The sequence below is a fragment of the Mustela nigripes genome, chromosome 17 (genome assembly GCF_022355385.1).
Source record: "Mustela nigripes isolate SB6536 chromosome 17, MUSNIG.SB6536, whole genome shotgun sequence".
NCBI lineage: Eukaryota > Metazoa > Chordata > Mammalia > Carnivora > Mustelidae > Mustela > Mustela nigripes.
The window spans coordinates 25,144,351-25,169,505 of NC_081573.1; the positions used below are offsets into that span (position 1 = coordinate 25,144,351).

General features: G+C 36.2%; 1 protein-coding gene across 1 annotated transcript in view; it reads left to right on the forward strand.

Annotated features, from left to right (window-relative positions):
- PHKB (phosphorylase kinase regulatory subunit beta) overlaps positions 1–25,155 on the forward strand; it is a 230,275-nt gene that overhangs the window by 197,966 nt on the left and 7,154 nt on the right. Inside the window, exons 18-27 of the mRNA XM_059381622.1 lie at positions 5,283–5,366; positions 5,787–5,891; positions 7,327–7,409; positions 7,616–7,706; positions 12,416–12,477; positions 12,577–12,739; positions 13,932–14,013; positions 15,390–15,447; positions 17,816–17,906; positions 20,735–20,937. Coding sequence (XP_059237605.1) covers positions 5,283–5,366; positions 5,787–5,891; positions 7,327–7,409; positions 7,616–7,706; positions 12,416–12,477; positions 12,577–12,739; positions 13,932–14,013; positions 15,390–15,447; positions 17,816–17,906; positions 20,735–20,937 — 1,022 coding nt within the window. The remainder of the gene's footprint in view (positions 1–5,282; positions 5,367–5,786; positions 5,892–7,326; positions 7,410–7,615; positions 7,707–12,415; positions 12,478–12,576; positions 12,740–13,931; positions 14,014–15,389; positions 15,448–17,815; positions 17,907–20,734; positions 20,938–25,155) is intronic.

The following is a 25,155-nucleotide window of genomic DNA, read 5'->3' on the forward strand; positions in this document are numbered from 1 at the left end:
AGCTCCAGAGAATAGTAACAAAGATTATTACTCTTTGATAAACATGTGCTCAAAGCAAATAAACTTGACTCCATTTTTTTCAAGCCTAATTTATATTGCAATTTTTTTTTAATCTTCGGTGAATCTGTACTCCACCAGACAATATGCAGTCAATATTTTAAATATAAACATGGCTTTAAATGACTTAAATGTGACATTTCATGCATCCATTGATTAGTGAACACCTGCTATGTGCAGAATTTTGTGTGGGACACTCAGATAAAATGGCTCTGTGCTCTGTCCCTGTTCTCAGTAAACTCTGAGTCTATTGGTATGACAGGAAAAATAGTTAATTACAATCCACCTAGATTCATGCTATAATATATGTTTAACAAGGTGCTGTGGAGGTGCTAGGAAGCATTCAATTTAGACTAAGGTGAAGACTTGGGGCACCTGGGTGGCTCAGCCGGTTAAGTGTCCAGCTCTTTGTTTCAGCTCAGGTCATGATCTCAGGGTCATGGATTGAGCCCCGAGTCAGGCTCTGCACTGGGCATGGACACTGCTTAAGAATATCTCTCTCTCTGTCTCTCTCCCTCTCTATCTGCCCCTTCCCTCAACTAGTGTGCACGAATGTGCTCTCTCTCAAAAAAAAATAAAAAAATAAAAAAATAAATTGAAAGAGTAAGGTGAAGAGTTCTAAAAGGACCTGACTTATTTTATGTTTTGTTGTTTTAAAGATGGTGTGAACAAATGGGTATGTGGTTTGGGTAAAATGAGACTTGGGGCCAAGAGTCCAACTTCCCTAATCATGTGTCAAGATAGAAAATTCTCTGTGGCTACAGCCTTTATGTTCCAAGCTAGCTGCTCTTTGGGATTCATCCTCTAAGATATACTGCCTAGTATATTGCTTCTTATAAGCTTATCTTTAAAAAAAAGTTAATTCTCGTGTAGTTAACATACAATATTGTATTAGTTTCAGGTCTACAATAGTCCCATATATTACTCAGTGATAAGCCCACCTTTTATTATTTTTTTTTTAAGATTTTACTTATTTATTTGAGAGAGGAAGAGAGAAAGAGGGAGAGTGAGAGAGAGCATGAGAGGGGAGAAGGTCAGAAGGAGAAGCAGACTCCCCAAAGAGCTGAGAGCCCAAAGCGGGACTTGATCTCAGGACTCCAGGATCATGACCTGAGCCAAAGGCAGTTGCTTAACCAACTGAGCCACCCAGGCACCCTAAGCCCACCTTTTAGAAGTAAAAGTGTGCCCTTCAATCTCAGTTAATGCACATGTTCTTATGCCAGTGGCTCATCTTTCTGTTCTAAGAAGCTGTACCTTCCTTCAGCTCACTCAAGAGATAGAGCAGACAGCTGAGAGCAGGACTTATACTGTGTGTAGTTAATGTTTCATGATGTGGTGACTGTGGTGTGATTCACTTCAGGGGGAGATGAATATAGTGTGATCTAGAATGAAGTTCTGTTGTTTAGCCATTACAATATGCTATTTCAGTGGATTAAATGGTGTGGATGTGTACAATGTGGGGACAGTTTTATCCACACCCTGGAATGTGGGGAGCATTCTAGGTCTTTCTACACAATTGTCAGAGACCTACTATACCTTGGTTCAGAAAATTAAGGAAAACCCTGTCACTGTAACACAGTAGTATTTAAAGGAAATCTAGGTCAGTACATTTTAACTTGTACATAGTTAATTAATCACCTGTCCAAAAGAAGAAATCTAAAATAGCTTAGACATGCATTCATTTCTGAAAATTTGGAAAATATTTGAGAGAAAGCAGACTCCATCTAGCATAGAATGCTGTAGTTTCAGGGCAGCTATATAGCCTAATGCTTATAGGGTACTTTTTCTGGCCAGTTGATTTTATTTAAAATGAGAGCCATTATTCCAGAGTCAGTATTCAGAGCCCGGGTGGCTCAGGAGGACATTCAGTTGCTCCCTCATTCCTCTATCAGGTATTTCCTGAGCACCAGCTATGTGCCAGGCACAGTGCCAACCAGCTGCAAGGAAGCTGTTCTCTAGGAACATAGCAATGCAGAAGGAGAAGGAGACACCAAGCTAACTCTGACATGGGAGTGTACACAATAGCATAATGACCAGAGACTTCTGGTGATGACATTAATTTTAGGTACAGTGAGGTTCATATTTGAAGCAGTTCAGGGGAAAACAGGTTAAATTTCCTCTTCTCATCAAATAGAAAAATAAATTCCAGACGGATTTAAGATTTAAACTTTTTAAAATGATATAAACAAAATCTTTAGAAGAACAAATAGAACAGTTTACAACTGGAGTGAGAGTCCCTTCTTAGAATAATGCCAGCACTAAAAAAGTCTTTAAGGAAATGATTGACAAATTTAACTAAATAGGGCTGAAGACGGGATAACAACCTGGCACATCGGAGGTGCTTGTGAAATTTCCTAGTAGGGAAATGTTTAGATTGAAATACCGTATACTGCAATGATGTTTGACCTACTCTGCAGTCATTCTCACATTTTGTAACATTGAAGATGAGCAAACTGGGTAAAATATTTATACAAAGGGTAATATTCTTAATATACCAAGTTCTCTTACAAATCAAAAAGAATGAAAAATACCCAATAGAAAAGGAAAAAAGTGGGAAAATTTATAGAACATACAAGTAGCCATGAAATATATGGGAAAGTTCAACCATAAAATATTTGAAAACAGTAGTTTAAGATGAACTTTCTGACTCAAGTAACTAAAAAGGCCTACGCACTATTAATGGTAGTAATTTGGTCCACTATTTCTGCAGGGTGACTAACCTGGCTTTATGTTTCAAAGAAAACATATTCTCTTTGATCCAGCAAGTCTAGGAAATTATTCTGTTGAAATAATTGTACACTGTCCAGAGATGTTTACTGAATTGATTTTGAAATAAAAAAAAGTTGGGAACTACCTTCATCAAGGGATAGGTATTAAATAGGGTAAGAAGGCACCTTATTGGGTGAAGTGGTCAGCTTTGGCAGTGGTAACCTTCTAATTCATTCCAAATCCATCTGTTTTTACTTTGTAGAAATTCTAGAAGTTTCTGTTCCACTGTGGCACCTTTTTATGTTTTCCAATAGTGAGTGCTACAGATATTTTTAGGGGTTTTTATATTTCTTCGGTCATTTAAACACTGAAATGTGGAGTATATGCATAGACTCAGTTTACCATCTTTTTTTTTTTTTTTTAAAGATTTTATTTATTCACTTGACAGAGAGAAATCACAAGTAGATAAGAGAGGCAGGCAGAGAGAGAGAGAGGGAAGCAGGCTCCCTGCTGAGCAGAGAGCCCGATGCGGGACCCGATCCCAGGACCCCGAGATCATGACCTGAGCCGAAGGCAGCGGCCCAAACCACTGAGCCATCCAGGTGCCCCCAGTTTACCATCTTGAAACTGGAACACAATAGTACTAAGTTTTAACAAGTGGGACACCAAATAGATACAGATATATAGATATAGTTTATGAACTTATTTATGTAAATATATGTACATATTGATATATGTATGTAATATGGGTATATATTTATGTATATACTTTTGAAAAATCTGTAACCCTATACTTCAGGTGTTTTTTTAGGGCTTACACAATAAATTACACATCCTTCAATATATACCAAAGTGCAAGAGTTGGATAATGAGAATAAATAGGACCATTTACTTGGAGCATATGGTTTAAATTTTTCATAAAATTTAGGTAATCAGAAAAATCAATAAAGACATTTCCATTTTTAAAAATTTTTAAATTTTAATTCCATTATAGTTAACATAGTGTTGTATTAGTCTTAGGTATACAATATCATTAATCAACAATTCCATATATTACTCAGTGGTCATCAAGATAAGTGTATTCTTAATCCCTGTCATATATTTGAACCATATCCCCCACCTACCACCTTCTAGTAACCTGCTATAGTTAAGAGTCAATTTTAGGGCACCAGGGTGGCTTAGTCGGTTAAGCAGCCGACTCTTGGTTTGGGCTCAGGTCATGATCTCAAGGTCCAGGGATTAAGCCTCTCATGGGGCTCCACTCTCCTTCTGCTTGTGGTTTCTTCTCTCTCCATCTCCCTTTTTCCCCTCCCTTGGCTCATGCTCTCTCTGTCTCTCTAAAATAAATAAATCTTTAAAAAAGTCATGTGATATATCATTGTGGTTTTCATTTTCATTTCTCTTTGATATGTCTGTTGGAATCTATTTGTATGTCTTTGAATAAATGACTGTTCATGTTTCTGCTCATTTTTTAATTGGATTATTTGTAGGCTTTGGTGTCCACTTAAATAAACTAAATGTATTTCGGATACTAACCCTTTTTTGAATATATAATTTACATATATTTCCTCCCATTCAGTAGGTTGCATTTTAGTTTTGTTGATTGATACATTGCTTTGCAGAGGCTTTTTATTTTGATGTGTTCCCAACATTTCCATTTTGATGAGAAATACTCGAAGGTGGGAATCTAGTAGGAGATGTGAGACCCTGAATTTTTTTTTTATGTACATGTGTGCATACATTTTTATTTTTTATAAACATATATTTTTATCCCCAGGGGTACAGGTCTGTGAATCGCCAGATTTACACACTTCACAGCACTCACCAAAGCACATACCCTCCCCAGTGTCCATAATCCCACCCCCTTCTCCCAAACCCCCTCCCCCCAGCAACCCTCAGTTTGTTTTGTGAGATTAAGAGTCACTTATGGTTTGTCTCCCTCCCAATCCCATCTTGTTTCATTGATTCTTCTCGTACCCACTTAAGCCCCCATGTTGCATCACCACTTCCTCATATCAGGGAGATCATATGATAGTTGTCTTTCTCTGCTTGACTTATTTCGCTAAGCATGATACGCTCTAGTTCCATCCATGTTGTCGCAAATGGCAAGACCCTGAATTTTAAGACTTTAGCCAGTTTGTTGTTGTTGTTGTTTTTTATATCACACAGCAAGCATTTTTCTCTATGTATTCTTTTATGAATTGGAAAGAGCATGCAAGTTTACATTTGACAACGCAAGAACATTGTCAAATTTTACAGTGTTGCTAAGCAGATCTCCAAAGATTTACTCTCAAATCTCTCAGTGCCCCCAAATCTAAGTCATCATTGGCTAGTTTTTCTAGCCAATTCATTGGCTTCATTGTTTTCCTGCGGGTCTGTTGAGTAAGGTTTCCCTGGCCACGTTTCCTCTGGAAAGATCAGAAATTAGGAGGGTTTTAGTCAGGGGGAATAAAGGGGCCAAAAAGGAAAGCATTGATTCTTCTTGCCTGACTGATTTCCAAATTTATGTCTTACAGGCTTATTTCCACCTGGGTATCAATGAAAAATTAGGACTCTCCGGAAGGCCAGATAGGCCCATTGGCTGCCTTGGTACATCAAAGGTGCTCATAAAATCTCCTTGTGGAGCAGTGTTCAGATCATAATACCACAGAACGAAATGATGTTTGACCTGCTATGTATCCATTCTCACATTTCATTATATACTTGGGCTGATTGTCTGTATTGTTATTTTCTATAAGTAAATCTTACTGTTTGTTTTGTGTGATATCACAGAAGTCTTCTAGGAAAGAATAAGCATCTCACTGCTATATTATTTATGAACATTATAAGTTACCTGATTTTGACAGTATTTATTCAGAGGCTTTTTCTATCACAGTAGAGGTGGACTACACTTTAGTATCTTACTGATCCAATCAAGAAACTTAGAAATGTCTTTATCACTTTTAATTTTTATTAGGACTTACACTACTGTACTTTTGCCTTTGGTCCTGTTTTGTACTTTTTAAAATTATCTCTTACAGATTTATCGCATTCTAGGAAAGACTGTGGTTTGTTACCCTATCATCTTTGACCTAAGTGATTTCTACATGTCTCAAGATGTTCTACTGCTGATAGATGACATAAAGGTAGCTTCAAAACCCCTTTTTATTGAAATTGGATGACTGTGTTTCTACTGATTTTATCATATGTTATTAAATTGAGTGCTTCTGGGTGTCTGTGACACTGGGTTAACATGCTGTAAAATATGAAAGTAAAACAATGTCTGCGTGGCTTTAGAGAAAGAGTTAAATTGCTTGCAGCATTAGAATAATAGATGGAGTATGTCTTATATAAAGTTGTGTGACGTTGCTTGATAGACCATTCTATAAATGGAATGAAAAGATACAGTTTATAAAGCAAAGGGGAAACCATTTGGAAACCATGTTCATATGACAGCAGTAATTTATCTCTTTTTGAACAAAAGTTGAGTTAGGAAAGTAATTTTATTTATATTATGAAGAATGTCAAGTAAAACCTCAACCAACTCATAACATCTCATCAGTTAAAATCTCCTCCAATCCCTTTTCCATTTGCAGAGTAGAGAAGCTTAGAGTCATGGTTTAGAGCATGAAGTCTGGACCCAGATTACATTTGTTAGAATCTTGGCTCTACTGTTTATTTACCAGCTGTATGATCTTGGGCGAGTTACTTGACTTCTCTGTGTCTCTCTTTTCTCATCTGTATAACTGAATAATAATAGGAATATTCTGAGAATTAAATGAGTTAATGTATATAAGGTGCTCAGAATAGTGCCTGACATATGGTGAAGTGTTATGTAAGTCTTTGATGTGATGATGACAATGATGATGACAACAGTAGAAATTGAGTCAAAAAAGGACCCTCCATATTTATGATTCAGTCTTGTTTCTCCCATTTGCTGTAATAAATGCACAGTAATGTGGGATGAGGATTAATCTTCTGGATGACAACCCTGGATTGATTTTTCCTCCCTGGGACCATTCCTTTTTGTTCTTCTTCTTCAAGTATTTATTTTAATTCCAGTTAGAGTTAACATACAGTGTTATATTAGTTTCACATGTACAATATAGTGATTCAGTGGTTCCATACATCACCCTGTGTTCTTCACCACAAGTGCCTTCCTTAATGTCCATCCCCCATTTCATCCTCCCACCACGCCTCTGGTAACCATCAGTTTGTTTTTTATAGTTAATGTTTCTTGACTTCTCTTTCTCTCTCTCTCTCTTTTATTTTTTTTTCCCTCCAGCCATTCGATTAGGCCACCAAAATGGAAGTAGTCTTAAAATATATGTAATCTGACTCCTTTTAAGAACAAAGTTTAAATTCAATGAAGTTTCAGACTTAAATTTGTATATATTCATACTTGTATACATGTTTGTATCAGAACATTTCTACCCCTAATAGTTTATATTATCCAGGAATTGACTGTGAATTATCTTGATATATCTGAATTTTGTTGGCTATTTTCCACAAATGGTTAAACATCCTGATCAGCTCAGATATAATGCTATTACATGCTACCTCATTCTTGTGTTTTGATAGAATGCACTACAGTTCATTAAGCAATACTGGAAAATGCATGGACGTCCAATTTTCCTTGTTCTCATCCGGGAAGACAATATACGGTAGGTTGACGAAAGAAGTGAGGTGCACCCATCTCACCTGCTTTAACACTGTAACCCTTTAGGAGAAGGCCCTCCTACTGTTTTTATGTCTCTCTCAGCATGTAGCAGAGAGACTTGCATATGTGAAGGATACTTAGTGTTAGATTTTTTATTTCTTATTCTGTTATTAATAATGTACTTTTTGTTTGTCTGTTTATATTTTTTAGAGGTAGTCGATTCAACCCCATATTAGATATGTTGGCAGCCTTTAAAAAGGGAATAGTTGGAGGAGTCAAAGTACATGTCGATCGTCTACAGGTAATCTTCTAAATTTCAGTGTGTTTCTGTTTCAGGACAATTAATACACAGAGCCATTTTTCTTAATATGTTCTGTTTAAGGCTTTTGTCTTAAGGTTATTCTGTGCTTACCTTCCTATTCCTATTGTAACCATCCTGTTTATTTTATCTCTCCAGTCTTGTGCTTGAACAATTACAGTGGTTTCCCAACCAGAATTTTAGACTTTAATAGCTCCTCTCCAACATCTGTTTTGCAGTTGAGGAAGCTGGCGTCCAGAGTGGTGAAGTGACCTGCCTAACACCCTAGTCCAAGTTACCTAACTCCCTGGTCCAGTATTCTTTTCCATGCTTCACAGTAACATCCAGCCTGGAGAGGATCCTCGTTTGATTCAGGACCTCACAGCATTATCTTCATAATTCCCAAATGAAAAAAGCCCCTTGTGATTCCCTGTTAGCTTCCCTGCCCACAGTTATCTTCTACTAAGCACTCTGTGCTTCTGCCAATTCAAGTTGATTACTCTGTTCTGACCTTGTAAGGTTCTGCCCCTCTGCTTATGCCATTTCCTCTATCTGGAATATCTTTTATTCTTTCAAGATGTCTGCACTTTAAAATCTTACCAAACTTTAAGACTGGTTCTGCAAACTCACCTAGGTCAAACATAACAGTACTCTTCTGGAGATCCTTCTATGACCTTAAACATGAACTAGTCAGGTTGTAGTCTGTCATGGACTTAAGTGCCTTATTTTCTACACACACACACATAAAAATGTGATTATCTCATAGGGTCTTTCGTGTAGTAGGTTCTCAATAATGAGTAAGAAAGAGGAAAATTTACAGAGGGACCTATAAGTGGCATGTTTACATACTCATTCCACTAGTGCTTGTTTTGTTTACTTTATTGGTTTTTACCTGAAAAATTTTTTTTTATCTTTTCCCCCTTATTTTCTATCGCTTCCTGTTGCTATTGTCTTTCTGTTATGCTTTCTGTAAAAATTTCTTTTGTATTTATCATGCAGCTTCTTTGTTAAGTTTTATATTCTGGCTATCATGTTTTTAATTTTCCCTTTTCATAAAATCATGTTCATATTTTCTGGGTATTATATTTTATCTTTCTGAGATTATTTACTAGAGAACTTTTGAAATTTTCTTCTCTGCCTGATCTCTTTCTTTAAAAAAAAATTCTTGTTTTTTTGTGCTCAGTCTTTCATGTTGGGGGCATTTGTGAGATGTGTGGTAATCTTTAGCTATCCATTCATTTTTAAGAGTGAAAGAATAAATTTATTGGAAGCTCTATGTTTGGGAACAAGGATTTTTGTCACAATGATGTCATTTATCAGGTAGTCTGATAGCAAGGGCTCTTTTTGGGGAGAAATACCAGGTGCCAATATCTGGAGTTTTTTTTCTCCTAGGTCCTTCAGTTTCCAAAATAAACATATAACCTCATGCCTAAAGAAGATACATTTTGCTTTCATATCCTGAGTACAGGGTTGTAGAAGGAGCCAGGGCGTCCTGCTGTTTCCTGCTCTCTGCTGTGCCCTGTCTCTCCCTTGAGTAGAGTCTTTCACCAGAGAATAAACTTTCTTTTCATCTTGCAAAACTGAAACTTTGTACTTATTAAACAGCAACCCCTCATCCCCCACACCCTAGCCTTTGTCTTCTCTTTAATATAGTAAATGAAAATGACACCTATATGCTTTTCTTTTTATTTCAAGCCCTTTTAGATCTCGTTAGCCCATGTTCCATGGTCTCTCTCATCACTGGACCCCCAACCTCCCTCCCTGCCTCATCACCCAGGATCTTTCCATGCAGCTCATTCCCAGCCCTGTTTTCCACTCCTAAATATACTGGGTACTTTCAAAATCCCTGAATGTAATTGGATTTTTTTCCTGCTCATGTTGTTATTCTCTTCTATCCTTGCCTTTTTCCTTTTTTCCTTCTAAATATTTTAATTTTATAATTTAGGCCAATGTCTCCTCTTTAGTGACGTCTCCAAGGTTGGAATTAATTTCACACTCCTGTGTGTTTCTATGGCATTTTGCTTGAATCTTTGCTATAGCTCTTAAGTGTAGCTAGTTTCTTGTGTCTGCTTCTCTCTGTAGATTGAAAACTTTCTCAGGCCAAGCCTGAGTCATCTCTGTATTTCCAGAGTGCTCTGCGCACTACTATTCTCTTTTAGGAAAGACACGAATATTGGTTCATTGATTCAACATATATTGATTGAGCTCCGTCTCTAGGTACTGGGGATAAAATGGTGAAAAAAATATACAAGGTCCCTGATCTCATGGGACTTATTCTAGTGGGGGAGCCAAACCAGAAACAAAGCAAGGGAGCAATGCAGGATGGTCGGATGGAGTGCAGTCTTAGGTAGGATGTTCAGCTGGAAAGGACCTTGGTGGGATATAATTAAGTATCACAGAGCAGGATACCTTTTTGAATACTATATTTCATTTGACATATATATAACAATGTTAAGTCATTTGATTACCATCAGAAGTAAAGTATTAATGCCTAGTAAATGATTATAAGTGTAATTTTTTTTATGAAACTAATTTAGGAGACTTTGTTAACCAACTGAATTTTTTTTTTTTTATCAAAAGCTCTATAGAGAGTATTAGTGGAATTTAGCATTTGCCTATTAACATTTACCTTATGAGCTTAATCAGTATATAGCATGGGTAGGCTAGTAACAGAAAATACTAAGTCAAAATTATTTTTCTTATGTTTTCAGTATTAACTATTAGATTTGAGCATCAAATAATTCTTGCCTCTTCTCCTTCATTCATATCCCACATTATTACAATCCATTATCAATTCTGGTTTTCTTTACCCTCAGATTATATCGCGAATCTAACTACTTTCCATCACTTCTAACATTAACATCACAGCTCAGGTTACCAGCATGCATCGCCTAGATTTTTACAGTAGTCTTAATTCCTACTGGCCATAAGACAGTTATCCTCTACCTGCTCATAAGGCAGTTAGATTATATGACATATCATAAGCCTTTACTGACTTTCTTTCTCATACAAAGTGAAAACAAACCAAAGTCCTTCCAATGGTCTTTGTACTATCCATGATCTGAACCTTTTTTTCTGACCTCATCTCCTACCACTCTGTCCTGTCTGCCATGTTCCATATCCATTCTTCTCCTTATTGATTCTAAAACACACCAGGCATGCTTCTGCTTCAAGAACTTTGCACTTCAGGAACTCAGCCCTGCACACTCTTCCTTAAGATCTATATTGTATATTCCACATACATGTCACTCTATGAGAGGAAGTCTTTTCTGATCACCTGTGTAAAATGGCAAACCTGCCTCCTCCTACTACCCTACCCCTACACTTCTCATCCACTACCTTTCTTATTTCTACTTTGTACTTAACATCATCTGACATAGCATATTTAGATTTTTGTTTGTTTGTGTTGTCTTCTTCCTACACAGCTAAGGTCAAATTTCAAAAGAGCAAGGATTTTGTGTATTTTATTTGTGCTTTATCTTTAATACCTAGCGGAGTGCCTGGAATATGGTAGATGTTCAATAAATATTTGTCTAATAAATTAGTCAACCAGAGAGAAATATGTGTAGATATGAGCCTGAATCTTAGGAAATATCACTCAACGGACTTTTATTATGCTCAACACTGCTCTCTACTTAGGCACAGACTGCTCTCAGACCCTGACTATCGCTGCCACATGAAAATGTGCAGATTGGTTCCATGTTTGGCCTTCCTCACTCAAAGTCTGAAAGAAGGCTTTAGTATGATTGCTGGTAATATGTCCTGACATTTATAGTAGGTTATTTGTTGATGATCCACTTTGTTTATGAGTTTCCTCTAGAGGAGAAGACAGTATAGCTCTGGGTGGTTAGCCAATAAGTGCAACATTTCCTGTGTCATGTTTCTTCCTATTTGAAAAGAACAGTGAGAAAATTGAGAAAGTAATACATGTAAGACAGTTTTGATTGAAGAATTGGCTTATTTTTAAAATAATTTATGGCTTGTTTTTTATGCATAACATTTCTCAATTTTATCTGACAATTCATCAGGTAATTAGAAGTGACACATATTGCTAAAAAACCATTGTGGGTTTTCATTCATTTATGTTCTTCACATGAACCACTGACAAACAAAAACTGTGTTTGAGTTTGGCCTTATTTAGTTTGCTAACCTATAATCAGGAACTAATGAAAAATGAAATGACCAAATACGGGTTGCCAGAATGTAGAGAAGGATTGGCCTCAATAATCAACAACTTCCTAATCCTGAAAAATGGAGACTTGGCAGTATCCTAACATTAGATAGCCCTGAAATATATACGGTAACAGAATCCAAAGTGCAATTTCCTATCATCTTTTCACAAAGCAATTTTAGTATTTCTTGTTTTTTTAATTTCAAACTATTTTTAACATGTTAGTAGATACTGAATTTTAACTCTAGCTTAAAAATAAATGCATATAATTCTCAGAACAGAGAGACTCATGTTGACTTTCCTATTTACTATGACACATGAACTTGTAGCATGATTTACTTGTTCTTTTAAAGAGGGTTTTGTTGTATATGAAAACCTCTCTGATTTTAGAATGCTCATTTAAGAAATTAAGAATTGTGTGTACTTTTTAAAGTAAACTTTTTTTGAGTATTATATTCTTAAAGAATTGTATATGCACAGATCATAAGGGTATGGCTTTATGAATTTAAGAGTTGTGAATTTTTTCTCAATCACATTTCAGACACTAATATCTGGAGCCGTAGTGGAACAACTTGACTTCCTACGAATCAGTGACACAGAAGAGTAAGTCCCTTTGGGTTATTATTAGAAAAGCAGGAAACTAGAATTGGAAATGTAGGAAATCTGAACCTTTTTTTTTGTTGTTGTTTCTTTAATTTCTAGGCTTCCAGAATTTAAGAGTTTTGAGGAACTAGAACTTCCCAAACATTCAAAAGTCAAACGACAAAGCAGTACCCCTAGTGCTCCTGAACTAGAACAGCAACCAGATATTGCCATTACTGAATGGAAGAACAAGCCCACCCATGAAATTCTTCAAAAACTCAATGTAAGGAAGATGTAATTCCCACCTGGCTCTGAGTGAGGTTGGCAGAGCAGGAATTCTCAGGTCCAAGCCGTATTTCTTTTGTCCTCTCGAAGAAGGTAGATGCAAGTGCCTGGAGGTAGATGACCTCTCTATGGTAGAGGCAGTAATGAGAGGTTGTTTTCATGGTCTAACATTAGCACTGATGTCTTAAAGATGCTTAAGGAGTGTGGATGATTTGAGTTGCCTTGGGTATGAAGGTATTATATGAGCCATTGAAGAAGTTATGTCAGAAATAGTTGCCTTTGGGATCTCCAGACTTCTCATTTGGCACTCTTCCATCCTTTTCGCAACTTGGATCTTCTCTCTTATCCCTGTGTTTAGGTCTTAATGCTTGCTGTAAGTCTCTCCAGTCATTGAGGAAAGCAATCCTATGACCATATTCTATGAATATTATGTGAACAACCTAATACTTTACCTTTCCTACGAGTATTTGCATTTTAAAAGAGGTGGGGTGAGAGTGGGTTATAGTACTTATCCAAGGAAATGAAATTCTAATGATAGAACTATAACACTATGACATCTTATTGGGCTATACCACAAATTTGAGCATGTAGGTTAACTATGTATCCTACTAGATATCTTTTGTTCTTGTTATTGATTAACATTATCTACAGATTTCCATAAACATGAGAATAATATGGTAAGCATAAAGCACATAGCACATGCCCTAATACATAAAAAGCATTCTATGCATGTCCCCTGCTTTTATCCATCTCATAACAGGTTGATAGCAACATGGTCTCTCATTTATGAATAAGCAAAAGGAATGAGGTTGAATGACTTGGCCAAATCAGAGAGTGGCAAAATCAAGTGTTAATCAAGTATTAATGCTTGGAGACAATATATTTTCTGTCCATTGCTTATCTTGTTTTCTGGAAAATTTGATTATTAAATACTACTACGTCAGGAAACCAACCTGTCTACTCTCTGTCTCCAAGATACCTAAGATAAATAGTTGTTTAATGTCATCTAGTGCTTGGTAGTATATCAGCAACATTTTATTTTTCTTTATTTTTTTCTTTAATATTTTTTGTTAATTCTTTAATAATAGCAGATTTCCTCTCTGCATCACGTGGTTGCCTGATTAGTTACTCCCTATGGTAACTTTTGTATCCATTTTATTCCAGTTACTCACTGTGATTTGTATTTTTAGGACTGCAGTTGTCTGGCTAGCCAAGTCATCCTGCTGGGTATACTGCTCAAAAGAGAAGGCCCCAACTTCATCACCAGGGAAGGTAAGTATACACGTCTAAGAGAACATTTTTGAATAATGAGACCTATTTTATTCTCCATTAAACCATTTTTTAACCTTTAAATGGAAAATGTTTATTCATACCCCCTAGAGTGGTATAGACTGATGTATGAACTCCTAAATTGCTTTCATGCAGTGATGTTTGATTGTTTCTCTGATTGTCTGAATGGTGGTAAAGCCTGATTCTGCCTATAACTGTTAACCTCTGATGACTCTTTCATAGTTCTTTATTGACAGTTTCTGTTTCCAGTTTTATTTCCTGAATGTTTCTAAGAACAATATTAAATCATTATAGCTATAAAAATTAGCTCCCTCATGGTCTTCAGCAGCCAATGGAATATGGCATTTAATAGAATTGATAACAAAAATTGATAACAAACATTGACAACAAAATTGATAACAAAACATTGATAACAAAATTTAATTGTTATAATTGATAACATTGATAACAAAAATTGATCATTTCTCTCTCTTTTTTAAGACTTTACTTATTTATTTGATATATAGAGAGAGATCACAAGTAGGTAGAGAGGCAGGCATGGGGAGTGGGGAAGGCAGGCTCCCCACTGAGCAGAAAGCCCAATGTGGGGCTCAATCCCAGGACCCTGAGATCATGACCTAAGCCAAAGACAGGGGCTTAATGCACTGAACCACCCAGGCGCCCCAACAAAAACAAATCATTTCTAATCATGTCCTCTCTGCATTAAGGATGTGACCCAATTACCCCTGAAATCCACACTTATATGTTGAGGCACTCTAAGGAATTCTTGAATTCTCCATCATGGTCTGCTTCTAGCGTTTTATTACATAGAATAATACAGAATACATTTCAAGATACTCAAAGTTTTTGGCTCTGTCCTTTGTTAGAGGGGCATGTTGATTTGTTTAGGATTAAAGATTGATCAGGATTCTAAACAGCAATGTTTATTGGAATGATCATGCACATTAGAGAGTCTCTGTAAACTTTCATAGGACAAATAAATGTATATTTATATTCAGAATCTGCAGTACTTGTTCAATTTTCTGTGTTCTGTTTATTTTCTGCACTACTTAAAATAACATCTTTATTTGTTAAAAACTTAGATTGCATATTAATTAAGAAAGTAATAAATTTCAAGAAATAAAGTACTCACCAAAATCATATACTCAAACTAAATATTAATTATGGCTGGGACATTCACGTAATATATTGGTTTACATGTTTAAATATGTCAGGTAGTTCAGAAGACTATTGGATGTGGATTAACTCTAGTGGAACAAAATGAAATACAAGAGTGTTTTTTTGAAAGAGAATAAATGTTATGTATTTAATTAAAAGGATTTTTTTCTTCAACAAAGACTCTATTATCCAATGTCTAGGTACCATATCTGATCACATTGAGAGAGTATATAGAAGAGCTGGCAGCAAAAAGCTTTGGTTCGTATTAGTGTCTTTGTCATTATGTTTTATTTTTTGTGTTGTCATATTTAAAAGCATAAAGATAATGGGCAATCTTAAAGATGGTTATTTATCCTAATTTTTACTTTTAAACTCCAAGGTTACAGCTGTGATTCTGTCTACTTTCTAAGGGCCTGCCTACATTCCATTGCATTGTGGCTCTCCCAAGTTATTAAAAATAATGTCTGGGAATAAGGACCTCCACAGGAACAGAACCTGGAGAGAGTATTCACTGGAATGATAGGCTAATGACTCTTTTTCTACATTGTGTATCCTCTGTCCCAGCAAGGTGCTTTAAGTTCTACTTTGTATTTCATAGAAGGCCATGAAAAAAGACCAATGGTTCATTTAATCATAAGCAAAAATAATAGAAGGCAGTTCTCTCACTACTTAAGTTGAATGAATCCCAGTGATTATAGTTGCTTCATGTAAAATAACTAATATGTTCTGCAGAAGTAGTCTCTCAGGGAATGGAAAAAAAAATAGGGCAAGATGAGATAAAATTATTTCAGTTCACAATGGAGTAGGTATGCCTAAATGCATAGCCCTCTGTATTTTGAAGCAATTCTAGTCATTTTACCAGCAGAATCTAATATTTTGAAAGTAAGAATACATGTATTTTTTTAAATGACCCATTATTATCTCATTTTGAAAAAAACATCTCAAGCTATGTCATAAGAATTTGTCTTAACCTCAAGGAGCCTCAAGTTTCTAATCTCTAAAATAAGAGGATTTAACAAGACCATCTAAGAGATGTATATCAAGTATATCAACTCCGTGATTTATAGCAAATATACCATTCCAACCCAAAAGAAATACTAAATTAATCCTCTGGCTAAATCTCAAATTTGCACTATAAATTCTCAGCACAGTAAGACATACAAGCCAATAGATGTTGCTTTTCAGCCAGTATATTTCAAATGTGGTCTATAGTCTAATTTTTTGCTAAGTGAACTTGTTTTTACTTTATGTTATTATTCTTGGATTTTAGATAAAGCATTAACTAGCAGATATTTAGAGTGCTGACTCTCATGTTTAAAAGAACAAACTCCTGGAAGTTTATTTACTGTATTTTCCTTTTATGGCTTTCCACTGACACACTTAGGTTGGCGGTACGCTACGGGGCTGCCTTTACCCAGAAATTTTCTTCCTCTATAGCCCCACACATTACTACCTTTCTGGTACACGGAAAACAGGTAACATACACAGAATGTGGCAAAACTGAAGCTGCTTGAAACGTGTGGGCTTATTTGCATTCTGAGGGTTAAGTATGTCTTTTGGTCTTAAAATGTGTGGATGAAAGCTTCTCTAAAAGTAAGAAGCATTTGTTTCACTAACTTTACCCGTTATTTACTTAATTTTCTACTAGTCCGTATATGTTGGAATTAAGGAATATAGATACTTTTTATAAGTCAGCTTCCATGGATATCCTGAAATATAGGAAACTGTTTGAAACCTACATTTTCATTTTATTTTCTTCCTCTAAAAGTTCCACATGAATTTTACTTTTGAGGGAAAAATGTCTTATGTATTGCATGTGCCATGCTTTAAAAAAAATCTGTTCTCTCTAGAATCTGAGACTTTTTCGGAAATGTAAAAATAGCAATGTGTCTTCCTTCCTCCAACATTCTGGCTCTATCAAGAAAAAAAAGATGCTGGTATTTCATTGTATCACTTCCTGAAATTGACTACTTAGCGAGTCCCCAAATCCAGGAATTTGGTTATCTAGGCACCAAAAGAAACATGATTTAAAGTGGTTATAGGAATAGAAGACATATATAGTGACAGACTTAATAATGAATTTTTAATTAAAGATTTTATTTATTTATTTGACAGAGAGAAATCACAAGTAGGCAGAGCAGCAGGCAGAGAGAGAGGGGGTGGAGCAGGCTCCCTGCTGAGCAGAGAGCCCAATGTGAGACTTGATCCCAGGACCCTGAGATCATGACCTGAGCGGAAGGCAGAGGCTTAACCCACCGAGCCACCCAGGTGCCCCAATAATGAATTTTTTAATGCAAAATCAGAATAGTCACTTAATAACTCCTCCTAACTCGACTCCCCTTCAAAGGGATGGTTAGGCTCCTTTTCTTTCTTTTTAAATTGATAATGGCATGAATCATGCTGGTAGCAGAGATAAAGATGAGGGGTTCCCTTCCTAATTCTAGATGGTCCTACAGTTGGGGAGACTTCAGATATGAGGTCCAGTGTCTTGGGCTCAGTATTTCCTTCAAATTATTATTTAAGGACTTAGTTGTGCACATTTTTCAATCTTCCACATCAGGGCCCCCATTCATTCACCATCTTTTAGATTTGTCAACCTCTGGCGTGCTCTGTTCTTTGCCCCCAGGTCGGTTGTGCGCTGTGCAGCAAGTCTTTTAAGTAAAGTAGTGGACAGCCTGGCCCCATCCATTACTAATGTTTTAGTGCAGGGCAAACAGGTAAGTATCTGATTTTCAGACTCTCACTCAATTACATCCCAAAAGCTTCTGGATAAGACTCTTGCTTTTAAATCTGGCAAGCCTCAATATCCTAGGCCTCTCAGCCACATTAACAATGGCTCAGGCATTTCTACAGAAGGCTCCTACAGAAGCAAAACCTAATCTTAAAGATGCACATTCACTAAGTAGACCACCCCTTTCTCCTGCTGTATCTTAGAGATGTGGTTTCCGACTCCTGTGTTGAGATCAGTGAGGCTGCTGACCCAGAACATGCAATAATGCCAACTAAGTACTCCACACAAGTTTTGGATAGGCAGGGCCAAGACAGGTGAATAGCAAAGGGCACATTTTCCCTTCTACTCCACATGAGATTCTTCTCACTCTGAGAAATGCTTTGACTCCCCAGATCTTTAATCCTTTAGGCCACCTCTTCCTATAGCTCCTCCCCTCCCACAAGGGCCAGCTCTCGTTAGCTCCTCCTCACAGAGCCTTCTCCAGTTACCAGTGGTTCCTTTCTCCACTGGCTTCTCATGACAGACCTTTGACACTTCTCACAATCTGTCCTGGATCCCAGTTCATTTCCAAGTGTCCCAAGGTAGGCTGTGAACACCTGGAAGTCAGGGCCCAGATCTTTTCCAGGACCTGTTCCAGCATGGGGTCTGGCTTGATAAATGTGGCTTGAATTGAGCCGGTGCATGTGGGAATGCAGAGTGGGATGTGGCTGCTCATTTTTGTTTTGTTTACCATTAGCTCTAATTACCTGGCTGAATCATAACTGGTTGGAGTGAAAACCTGTTTGCTTTCTTTCTCTTCTCTGGGACTATGTGTGCTTTATCATGCTTTCCTGACAGTTGGCCTAGGGATATAATAAGCTTTAATAATATGAAATACTTTAACCCTCCTTAATAGAATCAGCCCATTGCTCATATTTCAGGGCTCTTAATTCATTAAAACTGAAATTATTTCATCTTGACATCCAGCTTAAAATGTTAGAATAGTAAATTCTTTTATCTTGTAATATTTATTAACAATGAAAAAGTGATTGTACTAATTAAAAACTCCTGAGAAAAAGTTAAATCATTTCTCACACATGTTATTTTCTTTGTTTTCTTCAAATTAATAGTAGAATTAATAGAATTTTCATCTTCATTCATCAGCTACATAGACCAAGATACAGGAAGTACCTTATCCATTGCTCTAACTCTCCACAGTCCTTACATCCAGCAACAGTCTCATATTGCTGCCCTGGACTGGGTTACCTCTGAGAGAAAGTAAATGGGCTTTGGGAAGCTATTTTTCCTTGGATTTTAGGTTTCCATAGTATATCTGAAAATATAGTTAATTCTACTACATATGAGTATATGAGAAGATTTTGGAGATCTTTGAGGTCATGGCATCTGACCCCTTGGAGAGGGGTGGGTTAGGGTTAGTCATGTCCATTCTGTGCATTATATGGAGGAGACTTGCAGCCTGTGATCCTGAGACTCTGCCCTCCATATCCTAGGGGGCTTGTCGTGAGGCTGTGGCTGGACCGCTGCCTGCCAGACCAGCACATCTCTCATGGAAACATTTATAGAGCCGAGTAAGCCTGGAAGCCTGACAGCCCCATTTCAGGTGCATGAAGTCCCTTTACTGACTGCATCTTACCACATTACAAAAAAGAAATGAGGATCGAGCATTCAAAGTTTGCATTCCCTCATTTATGAAATACTGCCCTGAGAACTGAAGTTAATACTGTTCCTACAAAGTGCTTCCCAATCACCTCAAGCTCTCTGGAATGAAACAGTGGTTTAGTCATCACTGCTTCCAGAGGCAGTGGTGTGCCTTCTCTTTGTTTTCTTCTTTACACACTGACATTTTAATAAAAGTAATCACACTTGGACTAACTGGTTAGTACCACTTGTGATATAATAAACCAGCAGTTCTCAGTTTTCACTTCCTCATAAAGTTGGGGCAAAAGATCCCGTGTTCTGCTCTCTCACCTCATCTCAGAAAACACAAGCACCCTTTGATATGCTTTTCATTTTCCTGCCTCTCATAATTGTGCACTGTCCATGGAAGAGAGAGGGAGAGGGGTAATCAGGAGGAAGGAGGGGCTGCAGTCTCTTCTGGGGGGCAAGATGCCAAGGAGAGAGGAGACACAGAGTATTCCTCTTGTGAGCTCCAGCAGCCCTCTCTGCTTTGGGTTTTTGTTGTCATTTCCCTCTGTGCTTTCTCATTTCCTAGGCCTGTGGGCAGCCTCGTTTATTCCCCTCCACAGGTGAGAGATAGATCAACAAGTATTTTAATACTCACTAGGTGCCTAACACAATGCTGAGATAAGTTGGGGCTACACTAGAACTATATGACCTTGCATCTGCCTTTCAAAAGGTGATAGTGTTGTTAAAGAGCAAAAGTTCCACATGAGAAACCATAAAAGAAATGAAAAATATACTCTCAACTACAAAATTGTGTAGACTGCGCAGTAAAGTAAAACTACCCAATGTATTTTGGTTTCTCTGGGGAGTTTCTAGTACTAAAGTCATTCAGAATAATTTTCTCTTAATAGTTATTTATATTCCTTCCCTGCTTTTATCCACTCACCTTCACTCCCCTAACTGGGACCCTTGCCTGCCCTTATATTTTAGACCAGACTGTGAACCATCATGAACTCCAGTGGGAGTCACGCTTTGAAAGCCATTTTAATAAATAGCAGGAACAGTTATTCTACCTAATTCCCTAGTTCACGTAGAGTAATTTCAGCCTGCCAGTCATCCTGAGCCTTGAATTTTTTTCTTTTATCTTTTAGTAGCTAGGAAATTTTTGCAATAAAAATCTGCCACTTATAGGTAACTCTGGGTGCCTTTGGGCATGAAGAAGAGGTTATCTCTAATCCTTTGTCTCCGAGAGTGATTAAGAACATCATCTATTACAAGTGTAATACCCATGATGAGAGGGAGGCGGTCATTCAGCAAGAACTGGTCATCCATATTGGCTGGATCATCTCCAATAACCCTGAGTTATTCAGCGGCATGCTGAAAATTCGAATTGGGTGAGTAAAGTGCTTTGCATTTGCCTAAAGAGAATTGTTCAAGTTGTCTTCCCACAGACGTGGCCTGCCCCAGGCCTGATCGGTATCTAGGAAAAGCACATCTTTCCCCAGAGTAGATGCAACATGTGGTGGTATGAAGAAATAAATATCTGTGGCCTGAAAGAATATTCCTATTTCTTTAAATTTCCAGGTTAAACATAATGAAGTAACACTATTCTCTGGTAAAATCAAACTCCAGGGATTTAAACAACTGCAACATGCTTAAAAAACAAACAAACAAAAAACAAAAAACCACCACTAAGTGTAACACTGATAAAAATTCCTGTAAGAAAAAATGGTTAAACCTTAAGAGAAGAATGATTTTCAGTAAAACTGGGTGTCAGGAAGACATACTGGAGTAAAAATTTTTGTCCCTTTTCAGAATATTCTACTGCATCCATTTTCTACTAGAATCTGATTTTTATTCATTAAAATCTTAAGTGTTCTGTTTGGAGGAGAAATTAAAAGTAAGGGTCTGGTGAACTTGAATCTTCCTAATCAAGATTTTCGTGAGGCAGCGTGGTCAGGCAGGCTGACCCAGCTCTGGCATTCAGCAGAACTGAGTGGTTCTGGTCTGAGTCCTGGTTGCCACTTACCAATTTAGTGACCTGGGATAAATGATTGAGCCTCTCCAGCCTCACTTTCATACCAGGCTTATTGTTTTATGTGAGATAGAATGAGAGAATATGTTTTAAAAACCCACCACAGCCAAATAAAGCATAAATATTTCTTTTCTTTAATTTTTTATCACATACATGATTATCTCCTAATTGTCAGAATCAAACAATACTGAAGCATATAGAGTAATCTAATCTATGGCCAGTTTTAGGGTGGGGGTGTTCCTCTAGGGTTTAAAAAGAATATAGAATTTGTCAGGCACAAATATATGTGAATGTGTGAGTATGAATAAGTGTATAGCTTGCTGGTAATATAATTAGATTATTAGTATCTTTACTATTTCTGTTCTGCTTGATTCTCAATTTTTGGTAAAAATCTTAAAAATTGCTCATTTTAATTATGGATTTATCTCCTCCTTGCATGTTTTCTTTCAGTTTTATTTTGTATATTTAAAATTTTTTTGTCCATATTACTTTATAATTTTAACAATATATCTTCCTTTGTGCCATTTATTTTCTACTTGAATTCTTTAAAAAAATTTTTTTTAATTTCAAATATCTACAAAATTTGTAGATATCTACAAATATCTACAAAAATTTTTTTTTTAATTTCAAATATCTACAAAATTAGAGACTAATACAAGAAAGCCTCTGTGCTCATACTTTCACTCAGCTTCAACAATATCATCATATGGCCAATCTTATTTCACTCATACCTCCCAATTAATCACCCCACCCAAACCCCATCCAAGTTTAAAGCAAATCCATCATTTCATCTCATCTGTAAATACTTGAGTGTGTATCTCTAAAAGATAAGGACTTTTTAAAAACATAACCATGATACCATTACAATGCATAAAATATAACAAATTATTTTCTGTCTGATATTATTCCCATGGCTGCTTTCTTCTACTGTCATTATTAGTTTAATATACTGTCTTCTCTTTACCTTTAATGTTCTTTTTTCATTTAGTATAGATATATTGTGTTCAGCATCTATGCTGTATTTATTTTTAATTCAATCTGACATCTTTTCATAGAAATATGTATTTCATATTTGTGCCATTTCTTTTCTATTTTGACTTATTAATTCCTATCATTTTGTTTTCTGTTTACTGCGCTTTCTTTTTATTTTTTCCTTATTTCTTTGTGCTGGATTTCCCTTTCATTTCTTAGTTTTAATTTTGCACATGAGTATGAAGCACTTGATAAAAAACGATTGCACAGTTTTTCTTTCAAAAATTACATATAACAAAACTAGGTGCTTATTTGGCAGTATCTGCATACCTTATGTTTCAACAATTCTCATTCTAGGAATTTAGACATATTTTATAGCAGTCTTCATTTCAGTAGTCTTTGAAATAGTGAAACCTTGGGAACAGCCTAGATATCCATCAGTAGGAAATAGTTTAAATTATTATAGTCAGAGAGTAAAATGCTGTTCAGCCATTACAAGTAACAAGAAAAAGTCTTTACTGACATTTATAAATGTCCAAGATAAATTAAGTGAAAAAATAGCTAAGTTGCAAATGTATTATTCTGTTTTTTAATAAAAGAGCAATAATAATACTATACATTATGTGTATAATGCATATATGGGGAAATCTCTGAAAAATAAAATTGGTGTCTGTTTTTTTCTCTTAAGTTATATTTTTCAGTTTTATTTAAAGTTTTTTCATTTGAGGTTATTATTTTTAAACTGTTGGCCTGATTTCAATTATAGTTTATTTCAGGTGAATTTCCCAATCTTTATCTCACCTTTCTTTTGATCAAGAAATGAATTCACTCAGCATAGAACTTGACCTTAATTTTTATCCCTTGAAATTGTTCCTTTCAAAGATTTAGAGGTGTTCCAAATCAGCTATAAGAACTTGGAATCATACCCTGATTTGTTCAGTCTATTTGCTCTAATATTTTTAACTCCAACCTCTTGACTACATATAAAGATACAGATATGGGTCTTTCGTGTAAGTTGTCCCTAAATGAAAGGAAATGTGATTCTCTGTATCCATACCAGGTATTAAAAGTACTCTATTGTCCCAGGCTCAGGCATTTCTCTGAATCTGACTGAGAAGCAAAGGTTATAACTTCCAAAGCACATTCTTTCTAATAAATGTTCTATACAGGAGAGCCTCTTTAAGTGATAGTCATCCTTGCAGAGGTTCAAGCAAAGCCCGAGAGTAAAAGTTAACAGTTTCCCAGGATTTTACTTCCAATACTATGTTTTTCAGCCCGTTAGTAGTTTTTCCTTTACTGCTTATTTAGCATTTTAGGCTAATTTATATTCTTCTAAAAACCCATTGGAATTTTCTTTTTTGAATTCAGATCTGACCTGAAATTTCTCTTCACAGAAATGAAATATGTTTAATTTATTTTAAAAATAGTTTTCTTTCTGTTTTTGTATCTGCTACTCTGTATGTTCAGTGCCTTCCATGAGAAACAATATACTCTTTTTTCCTTAAACTGTGCCACCCATAATAAAAATGTCAGGACAGCAGCATGTGACTTAGTATTTAACGATAGCAGAAAACCTCCTAATGAAGATTTGCCATGCAACTTTAATTATTCATTGTCCTGAAATTCATCCTGGAATTAATCAGGGCATTATATTTCCACTGTGTGTATTAACAATGTCCCTGCCCGATTCATTAATGTGTATTTCCCTCTCACGTGGGACTCACAGGTTTAGCTCTAAATACTGGTACATTTTCAGTTGGAGAGAAGTCCATTTTTTCTTCATAAGGTATAATTTATTTGAGAAATTTACTTCTGCTAAGGATAGGGACTGCATCTTAACTTCCTGTCTCTGTCAGGGTCTAGCTCACAAGAGATGCTCAATAAAATTTGACAGATTATTTAATATATAGGTTATAAGCAGGTTCAGATAGCTTGCTTGAGCCAGTGGGGGGAATCTAGGAAACACAAAAGATAGCATGTTTCTGTGGTCATTAGATAAAGAAATAAAGGACTTCTACTTTTTTTTTTTAATTACTTCAAGTTTTTTTCCCTATTTTTAAATTTAAATTAAACTAACTAACATATAGTGTGTTATTAGTTTCAGAGGTAGAGTTTAGTGCTTCATCAGTTGCACATAACACCCAGTGCTCATTATATCACGTGCCCTCCTTAATATCCATCAACCGGTTACCGCATTCTACCACCACCCCCCAATAGCAACCCTCCATTTGTTTCCTATGATTAAGAACTCTTTACTTTTGATAAATGTACTTAATTTGTACAAGCCATGTACTTCAGGAAATTACCAAGTTAAACAGGGTCTTGTTTATATGAAAATCCACTTATACATGTAGAAGGTAGAAGGATATAGCACTTTCCTCACTTCTTTTGATAATGGAATGGCATAGCTAATCACATCAGTGTGGTTCAAGTTGCCTTATCATGGTACCTCCCTAAATAGCATTCCTAATAAGGATTTAAGGGCATATGCATATGAATAAAGTGGTTATTGTACTCAGAAGTTCACTATGATAAACTATTTCCTCCTCTTCTTCCAACATAACAAATATTATTTATTGATTGCCTATTATATACCATGCAATAT